The sequence below is a fragment of the Hetaerina americana genome, unplaced genomic scaffold (assembly GCF_022747635.1).
Source record: "Hetaerina americana unplaced genomic scaffold, ioHetAmer1.1.p SCAF_8, whole genome shotgun sequence".
NCBI lineage: Eukaryota > Metazoa > Arthropoda > Insecta > Odonata > Calopterygidae > Hetaerina > Hetaerina americana.
In genome coordinates, this window is record NW_027287427.1 from 23,480,768 (window position 1) to 23,496,453 (window position 15,686).

The following is a 15,686-nucleotide window of genomic DNA, read 5'->3' on the forward strand; positions in this document are numbered from 1 at the left end:
AAATTCCGATAACCAATCTTGCGGAATAGGAATACGTAAGCTTTCCTCCATCCTCCATAAATAAAATATCTCCCTCCACACTTTTTTTTTCATGAATGCTTCCGTTGGTCCGTCCGTGGACCGTGCGATGGACGCCTCCGGGTGATGGTCCCACCTCCCCCCGTCCCCCGACCCCCCTCCCCACACATCTCCCCAACCCTCACGCCGGTGTTCCCGCCTCCTTTGTAGTGCACCCCACCAGTCCACCGCCACTTGACGCGCACCCATATGTACACCACCGCCGCGACCTCCCCGTTGCCGACCCGGCGGGCAGCTCAACTCTTGAGGTCACTCGTCGTGCTCCCCTCATGGTGTCCCGCAGCTGCCCCCTTTTACCCTCCTATCGTTGATTCATTTTCGTTCAGATCCCTTAGCTTCCCTCATCTCATCAACTTCAAGGAATTTATCCCGTCATCGCCCGCGTTTTTTTAATGAAAAATATTTTTTCTCCGTGCGCAGTGAGGGTGTTTTGTGTGGCATGGGGAGGGGTGGGGTGGAGTGCCCCTCACCGTCTCCTGTTTTCGCGCTCGAATGCGATCGCTTGTCCTTCGGCTCGGGTGCACCCTCCTCGACGAAGCGCAGTCGAACGCGACGCGCACCTAAGAATCCTTTCCACGGCGCGGAGTTCCCCTGCCCCCCTGCTCTCCTCCCCGTGGTCTCCGAGAGCACGCCGGGTTGTTGTTTTTTGCGCTCTCCTGTTTTTCCGCCGTTTTTTCGAGCGGCGTTTTCGCGCTTCGTTCCCGGGGAGGCTACTACGCTTCTCTCCGGCAAACCTTCTCCGCTCGGCGAAAAACGACTCGCCCCATCTCTTCGCGCAGACCTTTCAGCGACCTGTCAGGGGTGGCGGCGTCCTCTCGGGGACGACACGTATCATCGCGTCGGGACGGCGGCGATGCTCAGCAATTTTTTTCGTCGGCCGTTGTGGTTGTGTTGACGGGGGGGGGGTGGAGAGGAGTAATGGGGGCCGGGGGTTTTAATTCAAGGGGTGGGGATCCCGTAAGGGGGAGGTGGTCAGTGGATGCTGACGGTAGGGAGGGACGCAAGTCGACCCTTTTCCGCCTCACTCCAGCTCGCATGCAGCGATTAACTTTTGCCGCGACGGTACACTACACCGGAGTGGACAGGTTGAATATTCACGGCGAGCTTGACTCGTAAACCACCTCCCCATTCCCAAAGCCCCTCGCATCTCCGCAGGGCCGATATCTCCCCCTGCCACCTCTGGCACCCCTATCCTCTCTCCTCCGCTCCCCCTCGTTTTTTCTCTTTTGTTTTTCCTCCAATTTTTTCCCCTTTCCCTCTTGGAAATCTGCGCCCTCTCTCTCCTCCGCCCCTGCCCTGCCCGCGCGTACCCCTCACCGGGAGGGATAATTTATGCGCCCATCCCGAAGCGTTGGCGGTACGGCTTTTCATAATTAATTTAAGGTGGGGTCGTGTGAACTCCTGGAGATCTTCCCCTCGCGTTGGACTTGAAGCTTGCACCTTTTTACTTCCAAGAATTTTCTGAAACGTTAAAAGAGAACCCAGAGCAGAACATACGGAATGGTGGGCGGTCCTTCCTTTGAGGAGCCTAGATAAATGAAAAGGGTGACATAAATGTATTGAATTTGGTGCTTCTTACGTAAGGCACATCTCGTAATAGTTTCTCTTCTTTGGTGGCTTGTGAAGACCTGTTATATTAAGAAGGAAAACCAAGCTTGGGCCTTGCAGAATGGAGCATTGAATCATGAAATGCCTTGTAAATCATGCCGAAGGTAAAATGAATAGTTTTAACAGAAGCTCAATATGTTTTTGGTTTTTTTATTCCATTTAATGTTGTCCTCTTCAATGATCTGGGTGATTAGGCCATTTTTTTGTAAGGTGTATGTACAGGTATCGTGGCAAGCATGTCTACACCTTGCACTTTCAATGAATGCAGTGTAGGGTATTAAAGAATATGTGCGCAGTATCATTACCACAAGTAACGTGGTTGGTAGGGTCCGCGTAATCGTAGCTTTCGATGATAGTGAATTGCGTGAGGGAAATACCAGCATATTGCTTATTTTTATAAATTTATTTTTTATACCCTACACTTTTTTGTAAATTTATTTTTGCTCCACTACAATTTTAGTTGTCCAATTGGTAAAGTGGGTGTTAATCATATGCATCCAAATGATACACGTACCTTGCGAGGTCTCAATTTGATGGGAGTTAGTGAATAACCCCATGCATATGTTACTCGAATCGCTTTTAATTAATATCGTAGAGACTTTAGGAGATGTCATGTCAAGAAATCATGAAAATAAGTTTGGATACGTTTATTTGAATGTATAATTGCCTCAAGAGGGTGACTGAATGATAAGTTTTGCTTTAATATTAATATGATCGTGTAACGCTGAACTCTGCATTTACTTTTCCTTTCTGTAGTCCGTAGAAAACTGTAATGTCAATAAAATAATTAATTTTCCCTTCCATTTTATTACCGCGGATGATTAGAAACCAGGACACATTCTCAATTTTTCATGTGAAATTCTCAGGCCAAGAAGTTTAATAATTAGCTATTTTTATGAATAACTGAATGCCGCGTTAAATCGTTCCACTGATTTAAGCTATGTTCATCATTGATTGTGTGCACACGTATTTAGTAAATTGTAGACTTTTTTTTGTATGGATTTATTGATTTTATGCCAGGTAAGACGTTTGTCTGATGTAGCTGCGTAATTGTTTATCAGGTGTAGCAGTGAAGTAGTTAGAGCTTCGAGCAACTGACTGGAGGGCCCGGGTTTGACGTATGTGAGCACCCTCCGCTTCACCCTATCTGACCCCCCCGCCCTGTGCATTATGTGAATTCCACCGGTTTAGTGCTAGTTGAGGTATAATCCCAGCCATCTAACCGAAAACACAATGTTTTGATAAAAGATCATACCAAATCATCAACCTTTCGGGTTGGTGATTTTGGTATGCAATTTCTACTAGCTTATGAACGTCCAATTTTGGTAGTCTTCTTTGTTCGTCATTACAGCAAATGTTTTCGGCAGAATGCATCATAATTGTCTTTCTGCATATGCATCCCTGCAGAATTAAAACATAGAAATTGACTGAATCCCATCGTATAATTATTTCATAGTTATTAAGTCGGATACTTAAGTCGTCCGTAGGATGAAATACTATTAGTCGATTTCTTTTACTTAAAATTCTCAGGTTTATTGTTGGTTCAAGTACTCAAAGTCTCAATTAGGGCACAGATGTTGTGTTGAATCAGGTTCATATCTCTGCCATGAAAAAGCAATGCGATATTACCTTGGCCGTTGCATTAATTTACAAATTCTATTGAAACCACATTTAGGAAGTGCCAAATTGAAATTTCGAGAGGGAGCGAGGAGGGGACGGCGGGCGAGGGCAGTTTATTGAATTATAACCATTCCGGGGCGAACGCACACGAAAAATCTGCGAAGTTGCCGGGAGGGAAAGGGGTAGAATTTATTAAAACCGAGGTAGGAATAAATGGACTTAAAAAGAGTGAACTTGCTCTTGCTCCGGTCAAAAAATTCTTGGGTTAACCATTAAAAAACTTGCTAAGCGCCGAAGGAAGACCGGATTTTGATAGCACTTAATTTTTACTGGATAAAATATTCGAAAAAATCTCCAAGGTTATAATTAAATTTAAAACGAAAAAACTGAATATTAAATTACTAAACTGCATAGAATTACTCATTAGAGTCATTGGTAAATAAACCCGTATTTATATTCGCAAATTACAGCGAGAACGCACCTACGTTGCCTTTTTAACGGGTAGACGCTCAAACTCCAAATCCCACCATTTATGAAGCTTTTGATGATGTGAATACCTGATGCAAAACGACGAGCGTGTAGAATTTCAATCGATCAAATCAGTGGCTTACTATGATGATAAAGGGAATGTCATATTGGAAACCCAAAAGAAACAAGGTGAGTAGATAGTCAAAAAGACGAACGGAGAGCAATCCCTTCCTTACAATTGCATGGAAAGTTCAGCGTAAAGAAAAGACGGACAGAAAAGAGAACTGGATGCCGGTGAGCAATTGCTGAAATAGAGTCATTCGTATGGCTGAGTACAAATGAACCAAAACTAACATTTCCAATGATTGAATCAAGTAAAGAAAAGTTATTTCGATTCCATATTGTGGAGTGAGGTATATGGACATGGCAGCATATTCCACCTCATTCCTAGAAAATTAGTAACAAAATGCAAGAACTGTCACAAAGCATGAGCAACTATTTCGAAATTATAACTCATAATTTACACGCTGAGAACACGCAGGGGTTAGATGGGAAAATCATTCGGTATGGCTAAAATATACCCCAGCCTAAATCGTGCCTGGAGCACACGCTAAAGTTATTTAATGGTATGAATTTCTCAATTCTTTTGAATTGAAATGTTCACCATCATGCACTCCCTTTATTCAAAAAGCACAGATATTCATCGTAAACATTCGTTGATAACGGGTATTCATTTGTTTGTGGAAGTATAGGTGTAGGTGAATATGACTGGTCACCTAACACCCTCTACCATACGTCCTTGCGACGGCTCTCGGGGTATTGTATAGATGTAGACATGAAAATAATTAGAAAATTTCATGAATGAATAATGGAGTAGCAGTTGTTAATCAGTAACTTTAATAATTGGAAATAAGGGTTTTACAGAAACATTTAGCGGAAAACTCCAATGAGATGGTCGTGAAAACATCCACGAATTTGTAATGTCTCGAAGCATTTTGAGGGACACTCACGCCTCATGCATCTCGCGACTCGTATTATCCAACAAAACTCCTCAATTTGCATTGAGCAGCGCCCTTAGGTACCAACCCACGGGGTCGGAAACATTAAAATCCCTGTGAAAAAACGCGGAAGAAAACACCCAGCCGAAACATTGACGAGATGATGGGCGATTTTTCACATTGAAGAGGAAGGAAAGAAAGGATGTGAAAACCGAAATACCGCACGCTTTTGCTAACATTCCCATGCGATTCAATAAAAATCTCCGCAGCTGTTACCAATTACTCACGCCATTGCTGCATTGATGGCGAAGTTAATAATAAGCTCACGTAGTTGAAAAAAAAAGAGGATAAATCAGCAGATAAAGCCTTATGAAAAAGGGGTAAGGGATGGACGTACGTTCGAAATGGAGAGCCAAAAGCTAGGTGTTAAAAAGGAATGAAATAAAATAAACTAAAATGAACGAAATTTCAATTTGGCACTTCCTAAATGTGGTTTCAATAGAATTTGTAAATTAATGCAACGGCCAAGGTAATATCGCATTGCTTTTTCATGGCAGAGATATGAACCTGATTCAACACAACATCTGTGCCCTAATTGAGACTTTGAGTACTTGAACCAACAATAAACCTGAGAATTTTAAGTAAAAGAAATCGACTAATAGTATTTCATCCTACGGACGACTTAAGTATCCGACTTAATAACTATGAAATAATTATACGATGGGATTCAGTCAATTTCTATGTTTTAATTCTGCAGGGATGCATATGCAGAAAGACAATTATGATGCATTCTGCCGAAAACATTTGCTGTAATGACGAACAAAGAAGACTACCAAAATTGGACGTTCATAAGCTAGTAGAAATTGCATACCAAAATCACCAACCCGAAAGGTTGATGATTTGGTATGATCTTTTATCAAAACATTGTGTTTTCGGTTAGATGGCTGGGATTATACCTCAACTAGCACTAAACCGGTGGAATTCACATAATGCACAGGGCGGGGGGGTCAGATAGGGTGAAGCGGAGGGTGCTCACATACGTCAAACCCGGGCCCTCCAGTCAGTTGCTCGAAGCTCTAACTACTTCACTGCTACACCTGATAAACAATTACGCAGCTACATCAGACAAACGTCTTACCTGGCATAAAATCAATAAATCCATACAAAAAAAAGTCTACAATTTACTAAATACGTGTGCACACAATCAATGATGAACATAGCTTAAATCAGTGGAACGATTTAACGCGGCATTCAGTTATTCATAAAAATAGCTAATTATTAAACTTCTTGGCCTGAGAATTTCACATGAAAAATTGAGAATGTGTCCTGGTTTCTAATCATCCGCGGTAATAAAATGGAAGGGAAAATTAATTATTTTATTGACATTACAGTTTTCTACGGACTACAGAAAGGAAAAGTAAATGCAGAGTTCAGCGTTACACGATCATATTAATATTAAAGCAAAACTTATCATTCAGTCACCCTCTTGAGGCAATTATACATTCAAATAAACGTATCCAAACTTATTTTCATGATTTCTTGACATGACATCTCCTAAAGTCTCTACGATATTAATTAAAAGCGATTCGAGTAACATATGCATGGGGTTATTCACTAACTCCCATCAAATTGAGACCTCGCAAGGTACGTGTATCATTTGGATGCATATGATTAACACCCACTTTACCAATTGGACAACTAAAATTGTAGTGGAGCAAAAATAAATTTACAAAAAAGTGTAGGGTATAAAAAATAAATTTATAAAAATAAGCAATATGCTGGTATTTCCCTCACGCAATTCACTATCATCGAAAGCTACGATTACTCAAACTTGTTTCGTTCCACAAGTGACCTCATTTATGCTATGGCATCGGGAGTACCCGGCAATTTTCCAAATCCATACTGATCTTGTCCTAATTACTCTTTTGCTCTCTTTTCCATTCTTTTATTTGCGATCCTGAGTACTACCTTTGACCCGTGATAAATCACATGTAGGTCTATAGAACTTACACCTTGCTTCTTTTCCTTTTTTGAGATGCTTCCGATACTGATGGGGCAATGCATGATGAAAGCACCTAGTTGTCCCTAATAGGAGTGAATTAAAATGGCTTGGCTATGGTGTACAAAGTCATCACCACGTCTTATTTGACCTTTATAGTCGAAATTCGTCGTTTGTAGGAATCCTATTTGGAGAAAACAAGTGTTTACAATATTCTTTAGGGATATATTCTACCAAGTTACTCAATAAACCATTAATTCTGATCCAACTTAGTCTTCTGGCCACATTCTTCTCTCGTTAATTCTACAAACGAAGCCATTAATGCGTTTTCTTCCTCGTTTCGCTAAATTCTTGAGTATTTCGGTATTCATATTATCCATTACCCCATCCTTCTTCGATTTCATTTCCTTTATTGTATTTTATTTATCATTTTTTAAATTTATAATCATCGAATCTAGTACTCCTAGTTCTATTGTATCCTTATCAGCGTCGTATTTCTTTTCCATATCCAAACTCCCCGTCCTGTCGTTATAATATATATCATCTACATATTCTTTCCATCCTATCAGCACCTTCTGTTCTTATTCGATGAATATATTCGTTGTATCTCTGACAGCGTGAACGGAACTCCCTCTCTGATACCCTGACAATTCCTTCACTTTCCCGTATTCACTCCCACTTCCCCCTGTCCCTGCAAACTTTCTATGTCCTCACACATGATCTTTCAATTATGTTTACTTTGTCCTATGAGTGTTTCGCCTCAGTCATTGTGTGACTCTTTGTGCTTGCATCCCTCTAATTCTATGTTCACGTTCCTGAATTTCTGTCATCCATCTGGTTAATATCGTCTTCTATAATCCGTGATTTCATAATCCTTTTTCCGTTTACCGCCCCCATTGTTTTATTCGCCGCTTTCTTTATTCCTTGTTTGAAGTATTCTCATCTTACTTCATCTGTGCTCGTCCCCTTATCCTCGCTCATTATTTAACCGAATAACTCCTGATACTCCTTCCTTTTTATCGTCAGATGTTTTCCACTTTCCATTTTCATGTGCTTCTTCCATTTTCCATTATCTTTATTTTAAAATTAAACTTCATGAGCACCAAATTTTGATCCGAATCTACTCTCTGAAAACTGTTGGAGTTGATCACGCTGTGTGTGAATTTGTCTAACCATAAATCTTATTGGTATAGCCCTGTATTCTCGGGCATTTTCCATGCGTACTTACGTCTACTGTGGTTTCAGTACCAGGTGTTGGTTAATTAACTTCCGATATATCTCTCGCAAAACTATAGTTTGCTCCCAAAGGTAATCTCTTTCCCCTCCTGTACTCTCCCACCGCCCGCCCGTCATTCACCTCTCCTACCGCTGTTTTCCAGTCCCCGATCGCTATTAAGTGTTTTCATCCAGGTCCATTTGCAATCATTAAATCTGATTGATTGTATCTATTTACTTTACTTCTCCCTTTCTACAGCTACTTATGCTCCCACGCACTGTGTCCTTCAATAGACATTCAGCACTGATGCCTTTGTGAGTGTGAATGGCGTAAGTTAGAAACGAGAATGGGGGATAGAGGACCCTCGGGGGATTAGTCACGGAATCAGCTGTATGCTTCCAGGTTGCTCAGAATAATCTCTCGAAACCTGGAATTACTGCTTTTTAAATGTGTGGGTGCTCGTTTTTTATAATAGTTAGGTGCATTGAAATATCATGTTGAAATTATTTCCAGGATTAAATTAAATGATGTTTTTGGTGTACGGATGCAGGAAAAGCAATCTATGATTGGAAATACTATGAAAATTGACTTGGTGTAGTATATTTCCTCTATTAAGATGTTGTCAAGCCACCATGTGAGAACTTTTATGGCGAACTTTATTTTAAGCGTATAGATATTTTTTGAAGCGGTGTTGAACAACAAATGTGCACTTAATCTGTCCGCCATTTCTATCCGGCTACCTATGCCCTGGTGGTTGACTTGCCATCGTACCAATACAAATTAGTTATAACTATTCCTGTTATCTAAATATGTTGCGGTAGCTTAACCTAATTCATTTCATTTTCTTAAATAATATGACATATAAATACATTGTCAGATATTGTTCTATCTTGGCTATAATTATTTATGGAAAATCTGAGGGTTTAATTACACTATTTCAACATCTTTCCGCCAAATTATTCTGCTCAGAGTTTTTATTTTCAACAATAAGTTGTTAGTTTTATTAAAACGGACGAACATGTAAGTTTTACAGAAAAAACAAGGCTTTGGTGAGTCGAATGTGAAAGTATGTAGGCCAGAAAATATGCAGGTCAGAAAAAATGCAGGTCAGAAAAATGGTCATCATCACAATAATCGACTCGAAGGTTGATTTTCTTCCGTAATGTCCCAGATGACATTTCCCACCCTACAGTGAGATGGTCAGATCCTTTCCTTATTCCCCAAAATAAAATCAAAGCCATCATATGGTGAATGTTTATTATACGGATAAGGATATTTCGTGTTTGAAGAAAATCAGTATGGGTTTCCCTCCAGTCTAAAGTCACATTCCAAAGTAGTACTTAAATTAAGTGCTGGGGTGTTTCATATATATCTGACAACCAGGGTATAATGAAGGCCCTGCTCCGATAAAATCAGAGAAGAAGACTTTCACTGTTACATTGTTTTTCCTGTTTTACCCTCACACCTTTTGCGATTCTACAGTAACCAAACTAAGGTTGCCTTTTACTGATAGATAAAATACGTTGTGTTAACCATCTCACGAGTTATTTCAGTTGAAATTTGACACTTGATCCCAAATCAATTGGTAAAAAAGTGTCTTTTGAAAAATATATATCATTAATCGGAGGTTGCAATTTTCTCCAAGGTTCAAATTGATTTTTTTTAGGTATTTTATTTCGCTCATCAGTTTCGCGTCATGTTAAAGCCAATGGCCCGCTTGAGGCTAGATGGTAGTAGGTAATATGTATTGACAAACTTCGTGCATTCTCTGAGATATATAATAAGCGTAAACAGTACTCAAAACAGCCAAGATATACGCCAAATTTCGAGGGGTAGCAGGAGGGAAGCGATGATGTTTTAATTTCCCTCATGATGGTTCTTTGAACTAATTTTTAAAACAACTTACCGCGCGCCCGAGTGATGGCTTTCAGCGCATATGTGACGATGGCTAATTAATTTTGGTCGATTTGCAGTAAGAATACTTCATTACGTTCGATACACATTATGCTAAGGTTGTTGAAATGTAATGAAATAATTGACTTTGTAATTCCACACACTTTATTTTAAAAACACGACCCAGGTTTCGACGTTGACCGTCATCATCAGGTTCAACGTCGAAACCTGGGTCGTGTTTTTAAAATAAAGTGAATGGAATTACAAAGTCAATTATTTCATTACATGTCAGTATGTTATGCAAATTCTATAAAGTTACACATGAGAAAACAAGTTTTATGCCAAGGTTGGTTTTGTCTCCACAGCAATCCATGTTATGATGAGTAAGATGTTGTGTCGGGCACTTTTGTGGTCACAGAGAGATCCGCGGGCGCCATTTCAACATAAAATGTGATGGTGTCTTTTATGGAGTCTGGGGATTCGTAGTAAAGATCGCCCTCCTTCCTTATCTTGCAGACGAAGGACAGCGAGACGGCGCTGCACTGCGCCGCGCAGTATGGTCATACGGCGGTGGTGGCTCACCTCCTGGACCACGCGTGCGACCCCTCCATCAGGAACAGCCGTGAGGAGACGGCCCTGGACCTCGCGGCACAGTATGGCAGGTAAGGCGGCATTACTACTGGCTGTGGCAGTTGGGAAGAGGGGCCAATTGTATCACGCTGACTCGCTATCCACGTGAATTCTGTTTGCTGAGCTGGAGAAACCCGCATTTAGTGAAAACTACTTGCCAACGACAATTGTCAATTAATTTTTTCGGAAATTCCGATATAATCAATGAGGAATTTCCTTATTTTACTGGAAATTTCAGAGTGGGCATAATCTGGTAGAATCGAACTGCAAGTTAATGTGAATCCGGGTTATTCCGTGAATAGGAAAAGTGTACAGTGGCTTGTGGACAATGATTGGACCGAAAACAAAGTTAAAAAAATATATTTTTGGGAATATTATCAAAAAAATTGAAATTGGAAGCGATCGAAGTGTGTTTTATAACTCCCACTCCACATAATAGGACCCCATCATCCTAAGCCAATAACTGTCCGTGCGTGCCAAAATACTAGGATCAATGAACCATGATTCAGGAAATCTCAGGGAATTTTACTGCCCCACATCTATAGTCTTCGTGAATTGAAAACATTTTTACTAGTTCGTGCCATGCCGGTAGACGACGCTGGTAAACTCGAAAGGGAAATTATGAATGCCAATCAAACTCTTGAACCGTGATAATAGAATCCTGAGAAGGGAGACAGTGGAGGTTGCGCATGCGTCTTATTAAGTGTTGGCAAAATCAATGTATAGCATAAGAGCTTGACCGCCTATGATTATGGAGATTTTCTGAACGCGATCCATTAGGAAGTGAACTGAATTGTGACACTTGACTGTAACAGTGTTTGGTTTATGTCACGCGATCATACGGTTTATACCAGTGCGGGGTACGACTGAGTGATCCTCGTGCCACGGGCTTCTCTTTGTAAAATCATGTTGAAATAATTTACAGTACGTTGCAAACATCGTGTTTGAATCAGCTGTATCCGTTAGATTTGCTAGTTAACGAAAGAAGAAGTGTATGCACCTTACATTCCGGGTCATTATCCCACTCCCGGGTCTATCTTTCTCTCCCATGCTCTTCTTTAGCTCACCGTAGCGAAGATCTCATTTTCACTCGAGTTTTTCTCTGGTGTTACTTCTTCACTCATTAGACTTTTATTCTCGAATTATCCCAGAACTATTTTTATAAACGCACTGGTGTTTCGCGTGCCTTCCCTACATCATCGATGGATGAGTGCCAACGGCGTGTGAGACAGAGAGAGCAATCGTAGGTAAGTTTTGAGAAATTGAAGTCGGACAACCCGAGAAAAGAATTTTAACCATTCAGTATTTATGTTTTGAAGGTGGTCAAGTTTGGAATTCTGCTATCTTAATATCCTAACTATCCTTAAATACCTGATGCCTATCGCGAAGCCAAATATTATTTTTTTTAGACCTTCATAAATAAATCTTATACCTATTCTTGTTTTTCAATGCAACAATTTCAGAGTGTAAAAATCTTGTTGCATTGAAATGCATGCTAGCTGATGTCTCCGTTGAATGTTACTGTTACGGCATCTCCCGCAGTTTCTTGGAATTTATTCTTGTTTTCTCTAGTTTTATCAATTTCTTTCCAATTCCTCTGGGTTTTCCTACGGTAAATTTGGCACCGTTTGCATCATGATATTTTGACGTCACGTATAATTCATTGTGGTGGCTGAGTAGACTCTTCGTTGAACCTGGCTTTGCTCATCTCCTTTCAAAATTGAAAAACGGGAGTGTGAGATTATTCTCTTGTGCGTGGAAATAGGTTAGTCTCAACATTTTATTTAGTTTGTCGCTTAGAGTAATATTTAGTTTGTTTAGATTCTGGGGAAGCTTATTGTGAAATTTACCCGGTCGAAACTTATTTCGCAGAGACCTAATTTTGATGGCAGAACTCTTTTATTTTTAAAACTCACCATTCTGTGTAATCTGTCGTATCAATCAGCGCCTAAACATGTGTCTCTTCCCTATAATGTTGCTATATATATTTTCTCACATTTCTGCATCAATGTAATACAGTGCACTGTTACGTATTTACCCCAGCATCGAATCCTCTCACTCAAGAGTTGCATTGAGTTCGAACCAATATTCGAAATCTATTTCAGTCTATCTTAGATTAACTATTCATTTATTTGTAGGTGATGCTGCTCTTGCTTAATGGGTTCTTGCCCTCTTTTCGACGGTGGAGATATGTATTTGTGCTCCATCGTGTTCTAGTTTCTCGCATTATATTATGGCTTAAATGATGCTTTTCTTTTGATTTTTTGTTGATTTTATGTACACTATCGAAAGGGAAAAGATTGCTCAGCAAAATGTTCCGGTATACAGTAGTCGAGCCAAGTTAGCGCTTATTAAGGTACATATAGCAATGCTCCGTATCGGCATCATTATAAGCTGTGTTAGCTTTCTAACGTTTGTCTTAATCACATATGTTTGTGATGAACATAAAGCTACCCGTCTGGTGGTAATTGAGCGTGAAAGAAGTAGCTACCAAGTGAAGTGAGTGTAGGGGACCTTAGCAGGTGTTGACACTCTTTGATCCTCCATAGAGGACGCTGCGTAAAGGATTTGCATGTTCGCCAGAGGATTCAAACCCTCCTTCGGCCTGTGAATGGTACGCTGCCCATTGAATTGCTAATGTCGAGCTGCCCTACGGATCACATGTACTTCGCACTTCGCGGAGCGTCCGAGTACGGAAGCAGTCTTGGCAGTGTAAAGAGAAGGGCCGGAGGGGTATCTGGGCAAATGCCTGCGGGAAATGGGAAGCGTGATTCAATGACGCCTTCATTAACCTGACGTGCCCACAGATTGGCGTGGTCGGTGTACTGCCACTCGTCGGGAAATCCAAGAGCAGGGGAGTCAGATGCGGCGAAGGTTTGCTAATGTGTGCTTGCCTCGGGGAATCACTTAAGTGCATTTATTACCTTTCAGAAGTACATCGTCCAGCAATTTTGAAAATGTTCGTCATTGTAAGTTTGGCCCTCTCGCCTTTTGGTTCAGAAACCCTTTAGAACTATTGGCGGAATAAGAGGTGATAGCAATCAATGGGGAAAATGAGCGAGCGCTGATATTCATACATTTATACCCTCGAAGGTTGATTTTGATAGGCGAGGGTAGCGTCCACGTCATCCTCAGTTCGGCGGTGTATGGAATTGGCGCGGTAAGCATAAGTATAGGGAATGCGCTGAATAGTGGTCGTGAAATTATGCAAGGTAGACATTTCCCCTTGTGTTGCAGCGCAGAAATCAGTTATCTTTCATCCTGCGAGCACGAGCGGCCTAGCGAATGGCATCTTAAATGCTTTTTGCAATCTGTTGACTATGTATGCGTTGATTTTTTGTTTTGTTTTCCGCTAAAAGGTGGGTATATTTACAATACCTACACGTATATAAATATTTGAAATACATTGGCGGTACCCTAGGTCAACAGTATTTTAGCATAACGTTTATGTGCTTTCAATTTTGTCGTATTTAGTAAAATCCTTGTACAACTAGGTGTTCACACTTGAAGAGGAGCCATTGACGGCGTTATTAAATCCTTTCATAAGTGTTTTATCATTATTATTAATACATAATATCCTGCAAGCCACCGATAGGATGTGAGGCAGGGGGTGGTTACACACCAGACTAATATTGACTCAAAATACTTCCCCAACCCCCACAGCGCGGTCGGACAACGTTATGTTCCCTCACGGAATGATATACTTTGTCTAAGCTTACGAATCCACGTATCAGTTGTATGTGAACAGTCTGTGTTAAGTCCGTTCAAGGCAAATCAATGTTAACGCAATTTAGTGTAGATAGTATCCAGATAACTTGAGGCAGTGTGAAGATTTCTTTAAACTATTTGGAGGACGAATGTGGGGGAATCCCGGGGAAGGGAGCATAAAGTGAGTGATGGAAATATTGAAAGGTAATGGGGATTTGGAGGTCGTAAGAGAAGGGAGAATGTTGTATTAGGAAATGTAGGAAAAGAGAAAAGGTTTTTTGCCGGCATGAATGCAGAAATTAGGGAAAAAATAAGAAATGAATATTTTAGGGGAAGCAACAGTGTCTTCGGGTTAGGTCATAAATTTTAAAAATTTTAATGGACCGCCCAGAACCTACCTTTAGGTAGATACGAGATTGCCTGCGAATTGAGTAAAATATTTTATATTTCAACACCGAGGAAGTTCCTATGATAACAGCAGCACGGCAACGGACGTGCAAAATTTCTGGACCAGCTGCGATTCGATACCGTTCGCATCGTAAAACATTTAGAATACCGCATTTTTGATCTGATGGGAAAAAATGTGTATTTGTCATCCTTTGGTTGGTTAGGTGAGTGGAAAGGCAATCGGTTTTTTGGCTGCAAGGGTGGAAGATGGGTGGGATGGGGTCGGGAAGACGAGGCGGGGGACGGAAGGGCTGGGCGATGTGCCGCGGGGAACATGGGTCCGGCTTATGGGGTGGGCGCGCGACGAATCTGGACTTATAAAAACCTCGAGCTAGCGAAGATTATCCGGATGGATCTAATATCCGGAGTGCCAAAGGATTTTTCAGGCGGGACGGATATTGATGCGCGGTAATATGTAGGAGGAGGTGGAGAGGAGGGGGTGGCGCCTTCCTTTCTGCTCCATGAGGGGAGGGAGTGAAATAAAAGTTGGTCGGGAAATGAGGACTTATTTTTTTCCGCGGAGGGGCGAATACTTTCGGATTATATTTTCGAATTGCCCGCACTCCGCGTCCCATCTCCCGTTACCTTTCCGCGCGGAGACCCTCCGCGGCGACGTCAGCCCTCGGACTATCGCAATCGAAAGTTGCCCGGCGAGATTGGAGCCGCCGCGAGAAACTTGCCGCGGAGAATGTTTCCGATTTTTTTGGTGCCATATTTGACATTTTTATGTCGCCTAGGGTGGGCTCGGTCGGTGCCTCCTGTGACCTTACGGTGAAGTTCGGATTAATGTGAGCAGTTTCAAAATGAATAATTGAATGAACGATGAGGTGACGCATTTGTTTTTGGACGTCAGTGTGACTCTGCGGATCCAAGAAATGGGTTCGAATTTCATTCCATTGTCGGGGAAATGCATTCGATGATCATGCGACTTCTCTTAAGACTTCAAAAGTTTCTCAAAGTGACCTGCCATGTCGAAGAAGTTGGCTTCGTTCTCGTGGAGACCTCGAGGCAACTACCGAGT

The 15,686-nt window shown here is 41.3% G+C and overlaps 1 protein-coding gene across 1 annotated transcript in view; it reads left to right on the forward strand.

Moving 5' to 3' along the window:
* Nucleotides 1-15,686, forward strand: part of LOC139697963 (ankyrin repeat and SAM domain-containing protein 1A-like) — a 249,524-nt gene that overhangs the window by 104,797 nt on the left and 129,041 nt on the right. Inside the window, exon 4 of the mRNA XM_071596819.1 lies at nt 10,397-10,542. Within this exon, the coding sequence (XP_071452920.1) occupies nt 10,397-10,542 (146 nt within the window). The remainder of the gene's footprint in view (nt 1-10,396; nt 10,543-15,686) is intronic.